This window comes from Seriola aureovittata, chromosome 7 (assembly GCF_021018895.1).
Source record: "Seriola aureovittata isolate HTS-2021-v1 ecotype China chromosome 7, ASM2101889v1, whole genome shotgun sequence".
Classification (NCBI taxonomy): Eukaryota; Metazoa; Chordata; class Actinopteri; order Carangiformes; family Carangidae; genus Seriola; species Seriola aureovittata.
The window spans coordinates 15,837,014-15,858,831 of record NC_079370.1 but is presented as its reverse complement, the minus strand read 5'-3'; the positions used below and the strand labels follow the sequence as shown (position 1 = coordinate 15,858,831).

General features: G+C 38.3%; 4 protein-coding genes across 5 annotated transcripts; 2 read left to right on the top strand and 2 right to left on the bottom strand.

Moving 5' to 3' along the window:
• Window positions 1-482: 482 nt before the first annotated feature.
• On the top strand, window positions 483-2,185 carry LOC130172102 (urokinase plasminogen activator surface receptor-like). The gene is made up of 5 exons (XM_056380531.1): window positions 483-525; window positions 662-772; window positions 861-1,007; window positions 1,715-1,825; window positions 1,955-2,185. Exons 1-5 carry the CDS (start codon window positions 483-485, stop codon window positions 2,155-2,157), a joined length of 615 nt encoding a protein of 204 aa, XP_056236506.1. The 3' UTR covers window positions 2,158-2,185.
• Window positions 2,186-3,508: 1,323 nt separating this feature from the next.
• On the bottom strand, window positions 3,509-11,054 carry LOC130171837 (uncharacterized). 2 transcript variants are annotated; one of them, XM_056380089.1, is made up of 20 exons: window positions 10,752-11,054; window positions 9,693-9,743; window positions 9,205-9,588; window positions 8,835-9,119; window positions 8,453-8,749; window positions 7,753-8,130; window positions 7,358-7,645; window positions 6,851-7,144; window positions 6,257-6,301; window positions 5,815-6,147; window positions 5,416-5,712; window positions 5,187-5,301; window positions 5,065-5,112; window positions 4,749-4,775; window positions 4,582-4,626; window positions 4,467-4,493; window positions 4,308-4,352; window positions 4,199-4,225; window positions 4,014-4,088; window positions 3,509-3,739 (listed from the first exon to the last, which is right to left on the bottom strand). In XM_056380089.1, the coding sequence occupies exons 2-19, from the start codon at window positions 9,733-9,735 to the stop codon at window positions 4,046-4,048; spliced, it is 3,021 nt and encodes a 1,006-aa protein (XP_056236064.1). In that variant the 5' UTR covers window positions 9,736-9,743; window positions 10,752-11,054; the 3' UTR covers window positions 3,509-3,739; window positions 4,014-4,045. The 2 variants fall into 2 exon arrangements, with proteins under 2 accessions (XP_056236064.1, XP_056236063.1); XM_056380088.1 differs by having other exon boundaries at window positions 4,308-4,355; window positions 10,752-11,053.
• An 858-nt stretch (window positions 11,055-11,912) lies between these two features.
• On the bottom strand, window positions 11,913-16,089 carry LOC130171855 (myeloid cell surface antigen CD33). Its single transcript, XM_056380120.1, has 13 exons — window positions 15,721-16,089; window positions 15,188-15,263; window positions 14,686-15,081; window positions 14,290-14,586; window positions 14,117-14,216; window positions 13,936-13,971; window positions 13,787-13,819; window positions 13,631-13,672; window positions 13,391-13,417; window positions 13,122-13,157; window positions 12,969-13,040; window positions 12,804-12,831; window positions 11,913-12,707 (listed from the first exon to the last, which is right to left on the bottom strand). The coding sequence occupies exons 2-13, from the start codon at window positions 15,213-15,215 to the stop codon at window positions 12,645-12,647; spliced, it is 1,158 nt and encodes a 385-aa protein (XP_056236095.1). The 5' UTR covers window positions 15,216-15,263; window positions 15,721-16,089; the 3' UTR covers window positions 11,913-12,644.
• A 605-nt stretch (window positions 16,090-16,694) lies between these two features.
• On the top strand, window positions 16,695-21,793 carry LOC130171866 (myelin-associated glycoprotein-like). The gene is made up of 10 exons (XM_056380135.1): window positions 16,695-17,566; window positions 18,448-18,540; window positions 18,920-18,985; window positions 19,066-19,461; window positions 19,561-19,857; window positions 19,998-20,097; window positions 20,230-20,265; window positions 20,372-20,404; window positions 20,764-20,778; window positions 21,141-21,793. The coding sequence occupies exons 3-9, from the start codon at window positions 18,940-18,942 to the stop codon at window positions 20,774-20,776; spliced, it is 921 nt and encodes a 306-aa protein (XP_056236110.1). The 5' UTR covers window positions 16,695-17,566; window positions 18,448-18,540; window positions 18,920-18,939; the 3' UTR covers window positions 20,777-20,778; window positions 21,141-21,793.
• The last annotated feature ends 25 nt before the right edge of the window (window positions 21,794-21,818 follow it).

Sequence of the window (21,818 nt, the reverse complement as noted above, 5' to 3'; positions counted from 1 at the left end):
TCCAACTACTGTAAATGCCCAACAGATTGAAAGAGGTCTATACTGTATACTGTACACAGTGTCTTACAGTCTAGACCTGCTGTATATGAAAAGTGACTCGACTATATATAATTTACGTCAGTAGAATTAAATGCTTTTTGACTGTCAAATTTTAGCTGCCTATCTCTTAGTTCTAAGGGTGAACTCGACTGATTACATTTCTAAATGTTCCAAGTGGCTTCGTAATATTGGCACATAACCCCTGCAACCCTTGCTGTATATTTATGTATGTATGTTTTGAACTGTGTGTCTGTGTTGTAAATATAAAAAAATAATAGTAAAATATATTAAAAATGATAAAACACTGAAAAAAAAGAAGAAAAGAAAATCCCATTTTGTCATCAAGTGGAGGAGTGGTCTTCATCATTGAACCACTCCTTCTCAGGGGAGCATATAGCCATAACAGGTGAAAATAGAAGTCCGTTGTATCCCACTCTGACAAAATGCTTCTCCTCCTGATCTTTGGGATTGTGCTTCTCCCTAAAGGCAAGTTTTTATTCTATTATCTGTTTTTTTAATGTTAAATCTTTAAGAAAAGAAGTACCTTCGTTTTTAGTTAACATATTTGCCTTTACATATGCTGAAAAAACATGGGTCATTTCAGGTTACATGCCAAAATCAGCCTACACTCTGAAATGTTATGAGTGTGTCTCAGGATCCTGCATAAACCAAGAAAAGGTATGCCCATCACAGGGTCAACAGTGTGGCGCTCTAAGATTCCTTTCATATGCAGGTATGGTCATTTTTTTTTCAGTGCATTGTTCTTATTGTAAAATTGCTTTGCATTGGCCCAGTTTACAGTGGTTTCTCTTTTGTTGCAGGTAATTTAAAAGTTAGTGATATCAACGTGAAAATTTGTGCTTTGGCCGAACAGTGTGTTGAGGGATCGCTCAACTTTGGAATCAACAGAACGATAATTACCAGCAAGTGTTGCACCTCCGATCTCTGCAACACTCAACCTGCCCCAGGTAACTTACTTATATATTGTCTATTCTTGGCACTGAGAGCTGTTTTTGTTGAAAATTGACATGTCAGAAGTTGCATGTGCAAGAAATGTTAAAAATGTTAAAACTACTATATATAACTAGATATGAGTTATATCATACCTACATTATATATGATAGTCCAATATGATTAGATATTAGATATCATGATTATATTGAATATTAGATGTTAGATAAACAAATCTCAAATTCCAAGACAAGCCAATATGAGGAAAATTACTTTATCTTCCATCGGAATCTAATATAGAGGAGCCCGTGTGTGTGTGTGTGTGTGTGTTTGTGTGTGTGTGTGTGTGTGTGTGTGTGTGTGTGTGTGTGTGTGTGTGTGTGTGTGTGTGTGTGTGTGTGTGTGTGTGTGTGTGTGTGTGTGTGTGTGTGTGTGTGTGTGTGTGTGTGTGTTCTCTTGTCTCTGTAAAATCAAACAATTCCTGTATTTCAGAAAAATTTTATTATAATCAGACAATGAACAATCAAATAACACAGATTATATCTTTACATTTTGTTTATCTGTGAGTTTAATAGCTGTTATTTCACTAGCAGTGAAACACCAACAAATCCATCCGTAAAACTCTAAATAAGGCACAGAAGAAGAAGAAAAGTGCATTACAATCATTCCGCTATCCCCCTCTACCTCCCCACACAATATGAGCAATTTATGTTCTGTGTTACAGATGCCAGCATATCCATCCCCAATGGTAGAAAGTGCTTCAAATGTGATGGACAACAGTGCAATGCAACTCTGATGTGCAAGGGGAATGAGGACCACTGCATCTCCACAACAGGTAACAGGCCCACAGCATTAAGTCTCTAACTCTGTCCCAAACATTTGCCCTGCTGATGAATGTGTAGTGATTCTAGTAGATGTATTAAAACTTGAGGCTCACACACTAAGACTATTTCCATTCTCTCAGTGACTTTCGGAGGAGAAAAGATGATCGTGAAGGGCTGTGCTTCCAGCCAGATGTGCGCAAGCAAGCAAACTGCACAGATCACAGGATCCATTGGAGCAGAAATTGACTGCTGTCAGGGCGACTACTGCAACAGCGCCAGCGGCACAAGTGCTGGCCTTCTGCTCCTGGTGGCACCGCTGATCTCTTTGGTCATGTTCTCTTAACTGACTGATACAAATATATTTCCGCTCAGTTTTTAATCCTCATCCTCACTTGGCTTCATAGTGATCTCCTTATGAGTGAGATAGTATAAAGGTTAGCAAGCAAAGTGTGAAAATATCATTTGGTAAAGTTGTGATTATGATTTATCATTCTGAATGCTATGATTAACCTAAATCCTATTTTAGTGTTTAGAGTGTACTTGTGTGGTTTCTTTGAGTTTTCAAAATCTTTTCTGTTCAAACATTTTTAAGTGTAAAATTTAGTTCTGACATTTGTGTCAAATAACTATTGAGGAGACTCAGTTATAAAATTGTTAGTAGTTCACAGCACAGGAATTTGTACAAATCAGTTGAGTTATGTTGGAAGCCCAACACCGGACAATTTCAGGTATGCTGTGTGGGAGAGAACTTTTCACCTGGGCCAGATGAGTTCAGATCCTCCACCACCACTTAATTAAAACACAATCTTGTGTTGTATATCTTTTTGCAAAGAAATCTAAACACAGCAACAAAACCAAGTACAGACCTGTGAGTGAACTAAATTGTCTCCTGTGCATCAACTTTTATGTACTTGCTCACTCCACCTGCGGTGGACACTATCTGCGCGCCCAGTCATCATTATGCCAAACTGCTACACATAGACACATTGTTTCTGGAGTTCAGGTGTTTGCCATCTTGAATGCTTTACAATGGTAACTCCTTTCTTCTCAGTGGTAGATATAAAAAAAACATCACATCATTAAATATGATTTACTGACATATTTGATTAAACAATCACAACACTAAAGCTTGATTAAGACATACCTGTTGGATTAAAAATATTTTCTGTTTATTACAGACAATTTAAAGACAAAGTATGATATTGATATAAAATGTAGTAAAAATTGTCAAGTTAAATATGTTAAATGTTAAAGGGAAGTCTGACATTTCTAGATGCCCCTCCCTTTGAGAACACTCATATGATTACTTCATGTTTTAAATTTAAAGTATGTATGTTTTGTTTTTGGTAGTGGACCTACAGACAGATGACAAATTAAAGGAAAAACCAACATTAAGTGTCTCAGTAAGGTGCTGGGCCACCACGTGCTGCCAGAACAACTCCAGTGCACATGGCATTGATTCTACAAGTCTCCGAACTCTGAATGATGATCATCATTCTTCCAAAAGATATTCCCTCATTTTGCGTTTTAATGATGGAGAGCGCTGTCTTAACACTCACAATGAAAACTCACAATTGACAACAGGAGTGAAAGATTTTCCATAAGAAGACACTCTTCTACTTTGAGACCTAAAGTCACCCCTCATAACGTGATGGTATGTGTGAAAATACATTTCAGAAAAAGTGACAGAAAAGCATATTCATCATAATGTTTATTTAAAAGATGGGTAAATTCAGTAAAGTGACAGCTAAATGTCATTATACATTCTTTAAATGAAGTTTAAATGCAAGCGCAAACATACAAAAACACAGGTACTGCACAGCATTGGTATTAATCTAAAATAACAAAAGCAACATTGTCCTGTAAGCATGTGATATTTCCTTGATGTCATGAAGAACTCAAAAGTTGCCAAACATTTGGAAATCCTGCAAAAAATTAGAGGAAAACTGGAATCAATTACAATCTGAACACAGAGTAATGGAGATAGTCATGTAACTGCAGTTTATTCAGCAGACATGTGGTCCTTCAAACACACAACATGATTACTTATGTACTATTAACCTAGTTTAAAGTAAATCTAGTTGCATTTGGCATCAACTGTGGCTGTAAAATTATTATTTTTTGTTTTCATAAATTACTTTTTTTTCACAGAAACATCATTCATGATTGAATTACTTATCAGTTTTAGTCTGTACTTACTGTTGGGCCTGTGTGATGTTGTTGAGAAACACTTACAAAAAGCCCACACTGAGGTCTGCAGTGTTGCCTTGTTGTCTGCAAGGGTAATAAATATTTTATCTATATTATTTCATATTTTGAGTGGATGTCTTGTGTGTCTTTCTGTGCTGCAATTGATTCATACAACAGAAGATTTAAAATGGTACCTTGAAAACCTGCTCCAGAAAGACTTCCTGTGAGAATAACGCCAATTAAAATATTAAAGTGACAGTGAAATGGTAAAATCTAAAGCCAAGAGAACTGAACAACACATACCTGGGTTTCCCTTCACTGTGCCACCCAACACGCACATTCTCTTCTCTTCTGAAAAGGGTATGAATGTAAACTTCATGCGTATCAGTTGGGGATTAAAAGTGAATGTTTGCTTTTGTTTTTAGGCATAAGGTGCTGTAAGGTGTTGTAAAGTGTTCTTACCTGGAAAATCGGTTCCAAATGGACCTCCTGTATATGGAAAGCGCAGTGTTACTATTTGTCAGTATGGGTCTACTTTATTTGTGCAGTTCGTAAAAGAAGCAGTCTGCTGACATACCGTTTTTCTGGTCTCGGAGGTCTCTCCCTGTCCTCGGGATATCTCCTGGACATTTTGATGAGGAAAAATTATTTTAAGCAAGACGAAGTAAGAAGGCTGTGCACAAATTTTCAGGTCAGTGATTTTTATTTCACATGAGTCCATTTACAATTTTGAATTAACCTTACCTGGATAATCTATCCCATAGTGATCTCCTGTGGAAGTGTGAATTGCAGAGACAGAGATTTGATCATCGAGGAAGATGATAGACATACATTTTCCTCCTTTCCTCCTTATGTGCTATTTTTGCTACTGTTGATTTAACTAATGTTTTGTTTCATGTTCATTTATATTTGTGAAGGACAGATTAGTTCTCCCTCTGCAATCATGGATACTGCTCTGATTCTTTTCGAGCAGAGCCATTTCTTTCCACCGAATCTAACTGTACATAGTAACCACTTTCAGTCTTGTCATCATGACGCACAATTAGGTTTAAATACAGACCTTTTCTCTGGTCGAGGAGGTGGTTTCAGTGAGTTGTCATTGTGCTTCCTGTTGGTTAGAAACAATGCTATAAAACCAGGTCATGTTTTAAAGCCAATACAAGTCACACAAATGTACTGTACCTTTTTCTCCAGATGACCACTACAAACACCACAGCTAAGATGATTACAATCAGGACCAAGGCTGAAACTGGAATGGATATTGGAAGAGAGCTTCTCAACTGGTACATCAGTGATCCTGTTGATGTAAGAACATTTGAGGTTTGTGCAAATGTCGTACGGAAAATACACAACTCAATATATGAGACAATTGCAAGACATATACAGGACAGACTGAATCTTGTGCTCTAACCCTTCACATTCAGTGTGACAGTACTGGCTTGTTGCTTGTCCCGCCAGAAGATGGCAGTACATGTTAGGCTTTTGACTCCGTCTCCTCCCGCAACCATGAAAGTAATCGTGGAGGTCGTCTCCCAGGTGCCTCGTGTCGTCAAGGTGTGCGTGACTTCACTGGTGAGATTAGGGACACTCCACGAGAACTCTGGAGGATGTGAGGGACAAGTGTGCGTCACAGAACACGAGACACTTAAAGTCGAACCAGCGTCGACCTCTGTAGGAACCTGGGTCATCACTGGTTTATCTGGGGAAGCTGAGCACATAAAGCACAAAGTGGAGTATTGTAAAAGGTTAGAAAGCAAACAGATGAATATACTGGCAAATTTCAATAAGGTAAATAGTTGTGACTCCAGACCTTTCATAATGATAAATACACAGCTGTTGTTGAATCTATATTTCTCATGTTCTCTCTCTGCAGAGAAACAGAAGGGTCCATTGTCAAAAGGCTTGATGTCATCAATTTCCAGTGAGCAGTTTCCCTCATGCAGGTCTCCTAATAATCTGGTGCGGCCCTTGAAATGGTCAAGTACATAGCTCTGGCCATTGTGGTAGACAACACCCCCCGATTTTTTGGACCAGATGCCGCGTGTGAGAACCATTTCCCCCCCATACTGGAAGCTGCAGGGAATCACCACACAGGAGCGGGTCAGGGCGCTGAATCTGAAAGGGACGTCAGCGGCCAGATACGCTGTAAAGAGAGAAAGACGAGCCATGATGGGATGCCTGTAGAGATGAGTCCTCGTGTGACGTGACAGGACAGAAAGGTGCGTTTTGAGAGAACTGATAAGTACACCCACTGTCATTTTCATGTGGATCTCTTTCTTCAACTGGTTTGACATATTCTGGAAAACATGACAACGAACAAATCAAAATTAAATATTATTATTTGCTTTCTGGCAGAAAAGTAGAGAATTTAGAGATTGATACCATTTTTATAACTGTATATTAAATGTATGGCTACAGGCAGCAGCCAGTTAGCGTAGATTTATTAAGCATAAATACTGGACACATGGGGAAACAGGCCTGTGTAAAATGATAATTCATTATTTTATGTGGAGTTATGTGCTGGATTTTTGCTTGGCTCCAGGAAGTTACCGGTCAGGCACATACCACCCCATAAAAAGGGTGAATTGTTGTTTTTGCACTTGGGTTTTTGTATGGATTAAACAAACTAGACATGTAATTAGTGAGTGGCAGAGGTGATGGAAATCAAATTTTGTTACCTTTGCCCAGAGCCAGGCTCGCTGTTTCTCCATTTCCAGTCTTTGTGTTAAACTAAGCTAACTAGCTGCTGGATGTAGCTTTATATTGAACAGATATGAGTACGTCATCAATCTTTTAACATGTCATCTGAGTAAGTTACCACTGAGTATGGCATGGCAGGAACTCACTTTTTATATGAAGGACTGCAGAGTCTGAGGTCTTGCCTGTCAAAAACTTAGCAGTACAAGTCAAAGGTTTACCGTCATCTCCCAGGGACCCAATAAAGGTTAGATTTGACACCGTTTTATATGTATTGCTCGCCATCGGTTTGGTGTATGATGAACTCTGCATGTCTTTAAAGTTCCACACTATGATTGGTTCATTTTTCTTGCATGTGTAGGAAACAGAGCAAATGACACTTGTTGCTACACCCTCTGTTGCCTCGCCGGGTTGCTCAACCATTGTGATTTCTGTGTATGGACCTGAGAAGAAATTTGATAGTGAGGCTTAAAGCTAAACAGGAGCATTTCATTCTAGTAATAATAACATGAATTTCCCCTAAGGGATAAATAAAGTATCTATCTATCTATCTATCTATCTATCTATCTATCTATCTATCTATCTATCTATCTATCTATCTATCTATCTATCTATCTATCTAATTAAAGTAGCACCTTGTCTCACACTGTACTCACATTCAACATTCAGCTTAAGCTCTCTTGTGGCACTCTGACCACCATGATGGCGTACAACGCAGTTCACACTGTAATCCGCCTCTTGTACGGTCCAAGTTCGTTCAACTGTCCTTTCCCAAATCCCATCTGATACCAGAGTGTCCGTGTGGAGGTCGGCTCCAGGGTTACCATTTAGGGTCAGGGTGGGGGGAGAGGAAAGACATGTATGGCGCACACTGCAGGACACTGTGCTCTGCTCTCCCACCCTGGGGATACCACTGATGCTCAACTGTGGCTCCTGTGCATGGTCTATAAAAGTCAAAGCAAGAATAGTCATTTGGAGAATTGCATTTTTTGGAATTGGGGTTGAATTGACTAAAAGGGGGGGGTGGGGTGTTTAATACTAAGATACTTACCTGAAACAATAAGTTGAGTGGTTTTATCATAAAGCATTTGGTCCCTGGTATGAAAGGAGGCAATAGAGTTCTTATCTATCCATGGGTAAAGTCTGTCCTGGTTGTGTGACATCTCCAGCCTCTTGATCTTAAGACTACAATTTCCCTCCCTCACGGAACCCATCACGCTGGTTATCCCATTAAACTTACTAATCACACTCTGTGTTCGGTCAAATACAGGTGGGTATCCATTGCTCTGATACAAGTACCATATTACCCGCAGGTCAGAAGGCTGGGAGATACTATAAGTGAATCTGCAAGGAATGATGACACATGAGCCTCTCATGCCTGTGATGCTGCTAGGGGTGGTGAAGGACCAACCACGAGTGAGCATATTTCCTGTTAAAAGAAAAAAAAAATTTGTCACTAGCATTTACACTACATAAAAATATCAGTCACAGCTTCTCTGCATGAGTTTTCGGAAGTACAACAAAAAATAGATTTTCCACTCATTCGTGAGGAAGTAAAATAATCAAATTTTTAACAAGAAAAAAGAACAAGCCAGCTCTGAGAAATAAAAAAAAATAAAAATGACGGAAACAACAGAAACTACAGCACTAGTTTTAGTCATTCAGGATAGTTCTGGCATATGACTACTAGAAAGGCTATAAAGCTGATAAGGATCAGTTGTTAAATGAAGATTATTATTATTTCTACTCACTCTTTACCCGTAGGGTGATGCTCTCTTCTAGCCTCCCTCCCCCACTGAACTCTGCATAGCATGTCAGAGATCTCCCATGGTCGTTAGCTGATGCAGTGAATGTCAGCGTGGAGACAGTCGTCCACTTAGCATTTGCGATGTTCCTGGTGTCAGTTGAGGCTGGCATGCTCATGTAGTTCCATGTGAGAGTTGGTACATTTTTAGGGCATGTGTATGAGGCAGTGCAGATTACTTTGCTTGCATATCCCTCAAGAAATTCTTCTGATGGAGCGCTGATAGTCAGACGTGAAAAGGAGCCTGAGATACAAATGGTAAATGTTAAAATTTTGGGTCAGCATAAAAGAAAAACAGGATTTTCTTTTAATATGTATGCATCACATACATTCTGCATTTAAGGTTTGGGAGTTTTGTGCACTTAGACCACCAGTGTGCCGGACGGAGCACTCCACAGTTAGGTGGTCCTTCTCTATGTACAACATGGTCGTCAAAGAAGTTTTGTACATGGCATTAGACATGATGGTACGAGTCTGATGGCTTTGTAATGGGATGTTGAGTTTCAGAGTGGGTGGGTCAGTGGGACAGGTGTGATAAACAGAGCATTCCACTTGCACATACTGTCCGACCTTCCTGTCTCCAGAGATCATAATGTCTGGTTTCTCTGCAGTGCCTTTATAAAGAAAGTGTCAAGAGTTATTTATGAGAATAAATATACATCCATGTAACAATAAAGTTTTTATAAGTGCACTACCTACCCACTACTTCAATTGTTACAGTTGTATCATAGAATCGGTAGGTGCTTTTCCCGACATTCTCTGGATCTACCCAGGGGTAAATCTTCTGTCTGTGGTGAGACCAAGTCAATGGGTAGATCCTTAGACTGCATGTCTTACTATTTGTATGGCGGTATAGACTTGTTGTTCCTTTAAATATATTAATGACACTATGTGGGTACCACCGGTCATAAACCAAAGGATATCCATGGCTCACATACTGGTACCAAACCACACGCTCTGGTCTTCTAGGTGGATACTGATAATAGTCAAAACTGCACGGGATGACGAGGCAGGAACCCACCAATCCTTTAATGTTGTTTGGCAGATTTACATTCCAAGCGCTGGAACTGCAGAAAATGAATCCTGCAAAGGACCATTATGGAAAAAGGACAATTTAAATTCAGAAAAAAGGAAAAGGTTGTTAGTGTGTATATGTTGAAAAATTAAATAGTACAATATTGTAGTACCTATAATACACAAGCTCAGGAGAATATGGCTGAATCCAGACATGTTTCCACCTAAAATATATGTAAAATAAACATCTTAGTTTCATGCATTGAAGTTAAAAGAGGTTAAAAATAAATAAATAAAACAGAAAATCTGTTATTCAATTATCAAAAGTACATCCTCTAGAAAATTCAAATGTTCCTATATTTAAGGTAAACACAAGAAACTTGTGCTACAGAAAATGGACCAGACTCAGTGAATAGCTCCCTAAGCTTAACATGTCCTATGATAACTATTAATTAGCTATACAGACTAATGAGCAGTAATAACTAACATGTCTTTGGGGTCAACAGGTGGGAACCTCCTTTCACCAGTGTTTCGTCTAGTTGGTCCCACGACACATCCAGGAGGATAGACAGTGATCACTGGCGTCACAGAGTCACTCCCCTAATGCCAGCCATCACTGCTCCTCACACCACGACTGTTTTCTTTTTCTTGCCTATGCTACCACAAACAACACCATCATCAACTCTGACAAAACACACTAGCAGATTCAGCAAACAAACTCCCCTAAACAGTTGGAGAAAGTGGCAGCCATTTTGAATGAGGGAGGTAGAGTCAAGGAGAGATGCCTTTTTGAGCTAAACTCTCCCCTGCCGGATTAGGCTGTGCTCTACCTCCCCCTACTCCCCCACAGAGTCATCAGATTCATCCTAATGTTAACGGAGTAGTCAATCAGTTCAATCACTCCTGGATTTCCATTATGTTCTGGAACTCTTATAGGACAGATTCACAGCAGTCAACAATAGAGTCAAAACAGCAGATGGCAAGGGTTCCTGTTTTTTGCATGTTTCAAGCTCAAAACAATCACATCAGGTCTTCAAAGGTTGAAGGCCTGATGACTTGCAGAAAAATAATGTATACAAGACATTCGCATTAAATAATTACATACATGTTTTTTTTAAGACATCACATTAATGCTACAGATAAAAATAAAAACATAACCTGAAAGCGGTTTGAAACAAAACAACAGCAATTCTGTAACTGACATGAGATAATTAATGATCAAATTCCCTTACCACCAGAGGTGAATGTTCACAAAGAGTTTTAGAACCTGTGAGCCTGAGTTTCAATAATCTCCCCCACCTCTACCATCGCTACTTCCTGAAATGTGGGCGGTGCAATTTGCTGACCACAAGGAGGGGAAAGATCCTGCTCACTAAAGCATACTGACAGCCATACTAATACATTTTCATTTTAAAACAGTGTTTTAAACCTGTAAACACATATTACATGACCATGCACAATGCCAGTGCAAGCAGGTAGCACATTGTGTTGACTCTTGTGTAAAAAAGTTAATGATTCTTCTTAAAATCTACATTAAAATCAATGCACCTTATTAAAACTTAATTCCAACATACTGCTGACAGGCAAAAAACATTCTGCCTGTATTCAGATGTAGAACATTACATGTATAGAGCGCTGCAGGGATGAGTCCTAAAATCCAGAAATTATTTAGCATTTTAGCTTTTTAAAATCTTTCTGGTAAGATTACTGAAATAAGGTCAGATTTTGCAGCACAGCGCTTTTCCCACCTTTGACCAGCTGAGGTCCCTATCTATGGTGGCCCTGAGAGATCAACACACTGCAACAGCCCGTTGGCCCGTTTATGTAGTTTATTTTCCACTATCCATAAGCATATAAATATGATTTATTAATATCTACCAGCATTGTGTACCAGCTGAGCGTGGTGACTGCCTACCGTTAAGATGTATAGAACTTCCGATTCTCTCTTCATTCCTCCATTATTTGTATTCCTTTAGTCCGTGGGACCGTGAGGGTCCACAGATCACAAAAATCTCATGAAAAGTCCAAAGCAGATGACCGAGCGATATGTATCCACTGCTCTCTCCTCACTTGCCCTATATTTCTCCCTGGTGCTCCTGCGGCTGTGTTAGCGGGTCTGTTATTGTTTGTTAACTTCTTGCTTACAAATTGGAGGCCTGTAAAGATCCAATCAGATTTCACTTCAGGGGGTCATGGGAAGATGGCGAACGTAACCGAACTTGAGACATATTGGTGTTCTCCCCGTCAGAAAAAGGCAGTTTTTTCACAGCTTTTTTGAATAAAGCCATATAGTTTCTCTTATGTCTCAGATTTGTAATAACTCATTTTAGCTATTGAGGGTGAAATATCAAACTCATCATCACACCAAAATAGTAAGAAAAACTAATTCAGAATTTTGGAATTTGCAAATGTATTAAAAGAAAATATCACAGAAATATCACATGGACATACACATTTAGACCCTTTACGATTACACTTGAAATTGAGCTCAGATTGTGTTTTTGTTTTGTCCTTATAGAGTATGAGTGTATATTGATCAGGAATCTTTTTTCCTTTTTTTTTTTTTTTAGCACAAAGCTGCAACTTAAGAAAATGTGAAAAATACAATTTTAAAATGCCCTGTATGTCTGGATATGTGAATGTTTATTTAAATTCTTTGAAAAGAAAATATCTGACATTTTGAAAAATATGCTCAGTTGACTTTTGCAGAGTAAGATGGAAAAATTGATACCACTGAAATAACAGATATTTCGCTTATCGCTTTCTCAGGTATTAATTGCCTTCAGTATCCATTTATCTCACAGTATCCATTCATCTCTCAGGCCCAGCAATGGTGACAGCATGTCTGAATACACAGACAGAACAAAGGTGCATACTTAACAGCTATGCAAAAGTAATTACAATTACATTAAAATATACAGTTTATGATATATTATCATACATAGTGCACTTTACTTCCCCTAAATAATCAAATTCTTCAAATATGTTTTAATTGATAGATTACCACAGTGGTCATGCATAACAAAACTGCAATTATCAGATGCACTTATACAGATGATCACTTTTACATCTTTTGCTTGCACAAACACAAACAAACACTCTCCTTGGAAACTAATTTTCTTTTTTCAGATGTTTCCGTAGACATTGAGGTCTGCAGTGTTCATGTAATCGTCACCATCATCAAGATCCTGTGAGAGATGAAGGTCAGTATCGTCCCAGATGTTGATATTGTCAGTGTACTGTGTGCAATTCTTGGAAATAAATCATTTGTAAATGAATAATACCTCTTTGTAATTGCAGGATTTTGGTTGGCTGGTCCATGAAAAAAAAAAACAATAATAAGGAGAGAGAGAAAAAGAATAAGACATAAGACATTGATGTTCTGTAATACATGATATTTTTACAGTATTTTACCAACTGGTCAGGTTTAAGAGGAGTAAGACATGTACCTTTTAGGGGATGGAAAACGAGGCTTGGAGACTTTCTGGTCAGTGCAGGATTGTGAATTCACATTATTGGGCCTGTGGATTAGAATTTATGTCACTACACAGTCGGGTAAGCAACAATGAGCTATTTAGTTGTCTTATGTTTAACTCGCTTACGTATGTCCAAAATCCACCATGTCCCCCCTAGGCCGTCTGTAATGGACAATAACATATCATGTAATATAAATCATCATAAATCAAAAAAAATTTAATGCAGAAAAAAATGAAACAGATACATACTTATTAGATTTTAACAAAAAAAATTCTTAAACATTAACTTAGATTTAACTGTGAACACCAAAGTGTGTTTGAACTCTGAAAATGCGTTCTAAAGATATATATTTGTGGAGGCTGATGAGCTGTGATCAGTGTTTTTCATGTATTACCTTGAAACTCTGCTCCAAATTGACCTTCTGCAAAAAAAGAAGAACAGAAACTATGCAAATGTTGTGAAGCATATAAATAAATGCGTAGATGAAAAACAGCAAGAAGTGCACCACGCTACACATGCAAATTATAGCGAATGATTCTGTGACCTATACACTACTGTACTTGCGACAGTACAGAACGCCAAAATTACACACAGTAAAACAGATCATAGATAAAGAACCTAAACTTCCTCTTGCCTTTGATCAGAATGAGATGGTCCTGGGCCTCCGGAACGAAACCTGAAAATTTCACAGATTGAATTGTATAGTTCTGAAATGAAAAGTTACTAAGAATACATTACTCTTGCCAACTCCAGGAAGAGAAAGTTAAAACAAATCACTGTTGCTTCTCACCTGCGAGACAGCCTGGAAATTCGGTTCCACATGCTAAACGTCATGGAAAATTATATTATGATAAAACCAAAAAAGAAAGAAGTGCGGAGTTGAAATCATGTGGTATCAATGTAATACAATGAACTAAATCTGTTTTTTAATATTTGTACCTGCCATCCTGACTTTGGAGCTCTGCAATGCGTCTCCTTAAGCAGAGAGAAAACAATCTTCTTTTATTAAAGTGCATACACTGTACACAAATGAATTAAACAATTGGGGAAAGTGCATGAAGAAAAATGATGTTTTGCGCTCATCTATTATGCTCTGTTGATCTGTTACTGCATTGCTCACTTGTATTTTTTCACCATGAAAATGCAGACGACTGCAGAGATCACAGTGATGGCAATCCCCACCACAGTGGGGATGATGATGTGGTTGTAGTTTTCTGTACCTGCAAATAGACAGAATTTACATTAGACATCGGACATCCTCAGAGTTCAACAACAAAGTGAAAAGCTCTTTACGTTTTATGTAGAGTTTCATTGTTGCAGAGGATGTCTTCTGTCCATTAAAGACAGCTGTGCAGGTGATTTCACTGTGATCGTCCTTCTCCTCAGGAATGAACGTCAGGATGGATTGTATCTCCCAGTGACCAGGATGAAGTTGTCTGTGACTCTCAACAATCTTTTCTGGGGTGCTCCTGCTCCATGTGAGTGTAGGCACATGGGAGGGACAGGTGTGGGTGACTGAACAGGTGACAGTGTAAGGATGTCCCTCAGTGCCTGTCTCTAGGTGAACCAGTGAAGGCGTTGGAGGTTCAGCTGTAAATGAAAAAAGGCAGAGCTCAGGTGAGAGGCAAATCATTGTAACATAGAAAACTGACTGGTGATGTGTGAAATCTTGTAAGGTTGGTGACATACAGAGCATTGTCAACTCGGCACAATCGTCAATAAAGGAGAACTTGTCTATGGTGGACAGGTCATTCTCTGTTCGTGCTAGTTCAATCCGGAAACAGAACGGGCCATTGTCATGATTTTTGATGTCAGTAATTTCTAAGGTGCAGTTGTCTTGACCCAACTCTCCCAGCAACTGTGTGCGACCACGAAAGTTTTCCAAGATCCTTGTTTTATCCTCATTATAGACAAATGCCTGTTTGTCATTTGAACGTTGCCAGATCCCTCTGAGTCTGGAGGAGGGCAGGTTTTCTTTAGGGTGGGTGAAGGAACAGGGTATCACAATGCACGATGTCACCAAGGCCTTGAGGTTTTTTACAACAGTGGCTTTCCATTCTCCACTAAACACAGGGCTGCAAAAAGCTGAAAGAGAAAAATGGAGGTGACAAAAAAAGAAGTCCAGATGTTTTTTGATAACTACGATACACAAGAAATAGATTGAAAACAAAGAGGTGACTAGTTATGCTACCTGCCAAAAGAAGACAGAATATCTTCATGTTTCTGTCTTTGCCAGTACTTCGCTGAGGTTTTGTTGGCGCAATACACTGTGGGTTGTATTAATGACATGAAAGGAAATAAAAAATAAAATCACAACCTACTGATGCTACATGCATTATGCAATTACAACACAGCTGTGAAAGTGGAACTTCTTCAGTGCTAATCTTCACATACAGGAGGTTTCTATTCACACAGCAAATACCGGTATTTTTTAAAGTCCTAGTAAGGATAGACACATCATAAGCAACACATAATACAGCAACCATACATTTTCTCACCAAAAGTAAAAACAGTTTATTTCATAGGTGATTTGCCTGCACTCTCTTTCTGTTCATGACTGTTTTCACACAGTAAGTCAATCAGCCTCACACACTTCAGTATAAAAATCGAACCAGTCAGACAAACTGTATCATTCCTTCACTCCTGAGCTCAACACTACTTTAGAAATGAAATATTTAAAGAACCAAGACATTTAAGAATAATGTAGCCCTGCCAGAAACTTACCTGATAAAGCTGCTGTCTGGTTGATCAAAGAAGTCTGTGTCTACTAAAAACACTTCATTGAGAATGCCCACTTGTGCTGTGCTATTGTGCAGTTAAGTTGAGAAAGACATGAACTCTAGAGGCAAAAGAAAAAACTGCAGGCCAAAGTGGAAATCAATGTCTCTTCAATGCTTTGTGTGGGGAAGTTAAACGCGGACGTAGCAGCAGCAGCAGTAGTGTTAATAAATGTGTGTGATATCTTACGGTGCAGTCACAAAGTGTGAGAAAGGTGAAACTTTTGTTGCATTGCCTCCAGCAGGTTCAATTTCAAAAGCATTAATGAGGGTTGACGTGCTCACTCAAGCTTTAGAGAGTTTATAACCAACCCGAAAGGTCAGTGAAGATAATAGGATATGAGGGTATTTTTGTATGAAGGTAATTTTGGTGCTAAACAACTGGGCACCTGCGACAGTGGAATTAGTAGTTGTATAAAATTGTCACATGTGTATCAGTAAATTTGAGGTCAGAGAGAAAAGATGCTGCACACTTGTAGATTTTTTTTCTCTCAATGGAGCATCATGTCGGTTGCTGCAGTGAATGTGGTGCAAAACACATTCACTGCAGCAACTGTAGCAAAAATGTGAGTGTATGAGTTTCTTAATTTGTGATTTGTAAAACAGGATTTGTGCCCTTGCAATGAAGAATTTGAGAAGGTGTTACTGCTGTGTTGTGTTTGTGGGAAAGAAAAATATTCTACAAGTGTGCAACTCCTAGAGCATCTTTTCTCTGTGACCCCAAATTTACTAATTACACACGTGTGACTGTTTTATACAACTACTAATTCCACTGTCACAGGTGCTCAGTTGTTTTGCACCAAAAATACATTCATAAATTTGGAACAGAAAGTAGATGGACAAATTCTCAAAATCAAGTTAATCTGTCTGACATATAGAGACTTGGTACGTTCCCTGATGATGCTCTGCCACACCTGTACTGCAGCCACGTTGCACATCTGTGGGCTTTTTGACAACATGACGCTCCAGTTGAGGCAATCTGTCCACTTAAGTCCACTGAAGGAAAGCCAGGTGCCTCTCATACTACATTCAGACCAATTTGATTGTGTTGTTATGTAGGAAGATGTAGGAAGATGTAAAATCAAAAACACATTGGAAATAAGTGGGCCCAAAATCTTGAAAATATACAACTATTTTAGATCAGCTCTATCATTTCCACAAGTCTGTTAATTTTACTATCAAAATTACAGTCAGTCCAGTCCAGTTTGTGGACACATGCAGATCTAAACAGAAATTATAACTCAAAATTCTGTTTGACAAAGATAACATTTGATCAGTTGTCACAATAAGAGCTCTATGTTCTTTCTGTTTCTTAATATGTTTCTAAAAACAGACATTAGCTTCTTGTTTGTCTGTGAAAAAAAGAAAAGGAGCTGCACTTCTTTCAACAGAAATAAAAAATGACGATACCTTCCTGCTTTTCCAACTCTCTCCCCATACCAATAATTTCTGTACTGTCCCTAATCAGATATTGCCAGATGTGTTTTCTGCACTTTCCTCTGCCTGAAATCAGAGGGGAAGTGGGCCGTCACGTCAGGAAAGAACATTCCTGGAAGAAAGTCAGTGAGAGAAAGTGAAACTGTCTTTGCTGGAATCACTGAGGAACACAAAGTACAACATGTATTTTTTGTTTAACGTTACCACTTCTAAAAATAGCAGCATACACAACTGTTTCCTCTACATGTTTTGCTGTTTTCTCGTGGCGTGAGCAAACTGTAACTGACTGAATGTTTGAATGCCTTGTTGTAAAACCACACAATGCAACAGAAGCATCTGAATTTCTAGTGGGGCAGGTAAGTAAACCATTTGTGAATTTTATGACTAAAGCGCTTACGTTTCAACATATAATCTACATACCCCCAGGTTTTATTTCAAGGCAATTCATATCTGACTTCTGGTGACCGTGGGGGGTCCTTGACCTCAGCATTGTATTTTTCCAGTTTTTGCATCATTTCCCCATTATAATCATGTATATCTTTGCCAAAATTGCATAAAGATGCGAATTTGCTGCTATGGCTGATGTAACATAATTTTGCTTAAGAGCACCAATTTTGCTGGGGGACTGCAGACTCTACCATTTCCAGGTGTTAAGGTAGCTATAGCTTGTTAAAAACACTGACAACTTCTGCTGTGATCTATGGAATCACATGACTAATTAGCACATTAGCGAACATTCTAATCAAAAGCTAGCACGCTAGTTTATTCTACACCACACTTGTTACTCCAGGGGGCTCTGCCCTGTCCCAGAGGTCAAATCTGAAATACCTCCACATCTGAAAATAAACTTCATGGTTTATAGAAGCAGTGGAGAAAGTTTCATGCTGTAGTCATAAAATACATAATAGCTGCTGTATATATTGAATATTTCCTTATTGGTTTGCTTTAAGACAACTTCTCTGACTGCTATTTCCACTGGACAACACTGCTTTCCGTTTGTAAAGCTTGAAGTCGGTACTGATTTCACAGGTCCATTTTAAATCCTATGTGCAAAACAGTACTTTGGATGTATTAATGGGTCATGGGTTTTTGTCTTTCAAAAGTCTTACGGTCCCAAGATAAAACTGTATCATTATGCACATGGAGAAGAGGCCCATCCTGCCCCTGCATCACACCACTTTATTGTCATTACCTCAACTACTCTGTTATCACTGCCACAGTTTTTTTCTTTTTGTAGTTGTCACTGGCCATCGAGTTCACATCTTTATATAGGGAATCCCACATGTGCAGAAACAAACAGTCTTGATCAGCCACACAGCAGCAGTATCTGGTAAGGTTTTAAGTTTCTGATAGCACCAAATTATAATTAAATAATATGGATCAGAATATCCAGTAGACTTAGAGTTTTTGATATTGATTGTTTCTGATGTACTGCTGAGCAACTCGGGATATTTTGTTTCTTTTCAGATATTTTTTCTTATTTACTATTGTTTGTCCAGCTAATTTAATTTATGTCATTTTTTCTTCCTGTCTATTTTTTTCATTAGTTAAAATATATCAATTGTATATGAGGACATGAATAATGTCAGTATTTGTCATATAAATACATTTACAAGTAGTTTCACTTTTGCAATAGTAATTTGCATGTGGTCATACATGACATTTTTCTTCCACCTAATTTTTGTTTTCTTCGCATTTGAACACCTCAGCAACAAAAACTCAAAGAAGTATGAACAAACAGAGGAAGATGATGATGTTGTGTCTACTTTTGGCAGGTAACTCAAATAGTTTTGAAAATATTGTGTGTTTTTTCCACTTCACTTCTTTCTTTGTCACCTCCATTTTTCTCTTTCAGCTTTTTGCAGCCCTGTGTTTAGTGGAGAATGGAAAGCCACTGTTGTAAAAGACCTCAAGGCCTTGGTGACATCGTGCATTGTGATACCCTGTTCCTTCACCCACCCTAAAGAAAACCTGCCCTCCTCCAGACTCAGAGGGATCTGGCAACGTTCAAATGACAAACAGGCATTTGTCTATAATGAGGATAAAACAAGGATCTTGGAAAACTTTCGTGGTCGCACACGGTTGCTGGGAGAGTTGGGTCAAGACAACTGCACCTTAGAAATTACTGATATCAAAAATCATGACAATGGCCCGTTCTGTTTCCGGATTGAACTAGCACGAACAGAGAATGACCTGTCCACCATAGACAAGTTCTCCTTTATTGAGGATTGTGCCGAGTTGACAATGCTCTGTATGTCACCAACCTTACAAGATTTCACACATCACCAGTCAGTTTTCTATGTTACAATGATTTGCCTCTCACCTGAGCTCTGCCTTTTTTCATTTACAGCTGAACCTCCAACGCCTTCACTGGTTCACCTAGAGACAGGAACTGAGGGATATCCCTACACTGTCACCTGTTCAGTCACCCACACCTGTCCCTCCCATGTGCCTACACTCACATGGAGCAGGAGCACCCCAGAAAAGATTGTTGAGAGTCACAGACAACTTCATCCTGGTCACTGGGAGACACAATCCATCCTGGCGTTCATTCCTGAGGAGAAGGACGATCACAGTGAAATCACCTGCACAGCTGTCTTTAATGGACAGAAGACATCCTCTGCAACAATGAAACTCTACATAAAACGTAAGAGCTTTTCACTTTGTTATTGACCTTTGAGGATGTCCTTTATATTGAAGTTCATATACTGGATTTTGTCCGCCTCCCATTTGTGCAACATAGCTACAGTAAAGGACAAATCTGATATAAATTCTGTCTATTTGCAGGTACAGAAAACTACAACCATATCATCATCCCCACAGTAGTGGGGATTAGTATCGCTGTGGTCTTTGGTCTCTTCTGCATTTTCATCGTGAAAAAATACAAGTGTGTAGATTACATATTAATTTACAGAGAACAGAACTTTCAGTGATTTAAATTAACAAAGAAAACTCTCAACCTGTCTTATTTTGAAGTTTCCTCTGAGCTCCTAAATAAAAGATTTTTTTTCTGTCTAAGGAACCGCATTGCAGAGCTTCAAAATCAAGAGGGCACGTAAGTACAAAAATATTTTAGATCAGATTCAGTTTGTTGTACATCGGTTCTGTCAGTCTCATGAGAATGTGATTCATGTATTTATTTATTTTTCTGTCACATTTAGCATGTTGAACCGGCTTTCCAGACTGTCTCGCAGGTGACTTCTTTTTTTTTTTTTTTTTATTGGGGCGTATGAGATACAACAGATATGTATTTTTTCTACATAATGTTTCTGAGATTAGAGATGTAGACTACAGTTTGTCAGACAAGGATTCAATTTCAAAAAGCAAAAGCCAGCTGAAATAACTGCAGGCCATTCTGATTGACAGCAAGAGGGATTTTAAGGGTTTTTCAGTTCATACCACTTATACTTTACTGGTTGTTCAAAAGTCATTTAGTCATTTCACAGATCTCTGCAGATGTGATATGTTTATTTTGGTTTTTGACAAGATAAAGTATATTTATATGTGAATGACGATATCTCATTTTCTGTTCTCTTTTCTGTGGGCCCATCAGGAACAGAGTGTGAAGGTGAGAAGTGAAAAAAGAGAACTTAAACACTTAAGCATGTTTTCTTCATTAATTATATCCACAGTTAAACTGAAATGAACTTGAACATTTTTGATTTGTTAATCTATTTTTATTTAGTGTATAGACCACATGTTAATACCAAGTGTAAATGTGATGTAATTAATTAGTCATTCCTGATAAAGATATGTCAGTGCTTAACCATGCAGCACTCCAGTCAGATTAATACTCCCTGGGTTTGCCTCAAGTGACCGCTTTCACATATTTGATTCACAGCTGATATATTAGTGATTGATGCAAGTTTAAATGTCACACATAAAAAAAATCTAAATGGATAACATCTCTTTTTTTTCTTGTTCTTTTAGATAATCGAAGGACAAATTATGCGTCTTTGAAGTTTGATGACAGTCGAGTCGAGTCCTTTACTAGAGAGTTGATGCTTGCTTTCATTTTATTCACATATTAGCGTCAGAAAAATGACATTATCTTCATAGCAACTTAGAAAAGAAAAAAAATAGAACATAAAAACAAGTTATAAAATTCTGTTAACAAAGCTTGAATGTTTTAGCAGCATAATAACCCGAAAAGCAACGTTGCGTACTATTAACTCAAATAGAAGTCACTGTAGAAGTTGTATATGGAAAATTACTTTCATTACCTTCCTTAGTATTTACTTTGGTTTGTTTTCTCAGCACTTAAATTCAAATTATGAGCAGAAAATACACTTTTTAGTTGTGAAACTCATATTCTACCACCATCCATTGGCATGTGAAATTAAAGACGGTGTGTCCAGTTTTACCAGTTGATAATTATAGCCAACCATGACAGGATGTGCTGTGGTATGTGTATTTTCGCAGCCTTCGCAGCTCATCTAAAAGTGTTTTAATCTTGGTTTGAAGAGAATCATGTTTAAAATGGCTTTTCCATCTCAATAACAAATATCCATTAAACTGTATCACACATATACACACAGATGTATCAGTTATGTAAACCATTTTTTTGTATATTAAATCCTTGTGTGCAGTGTGTAGTGTTGTGTCATT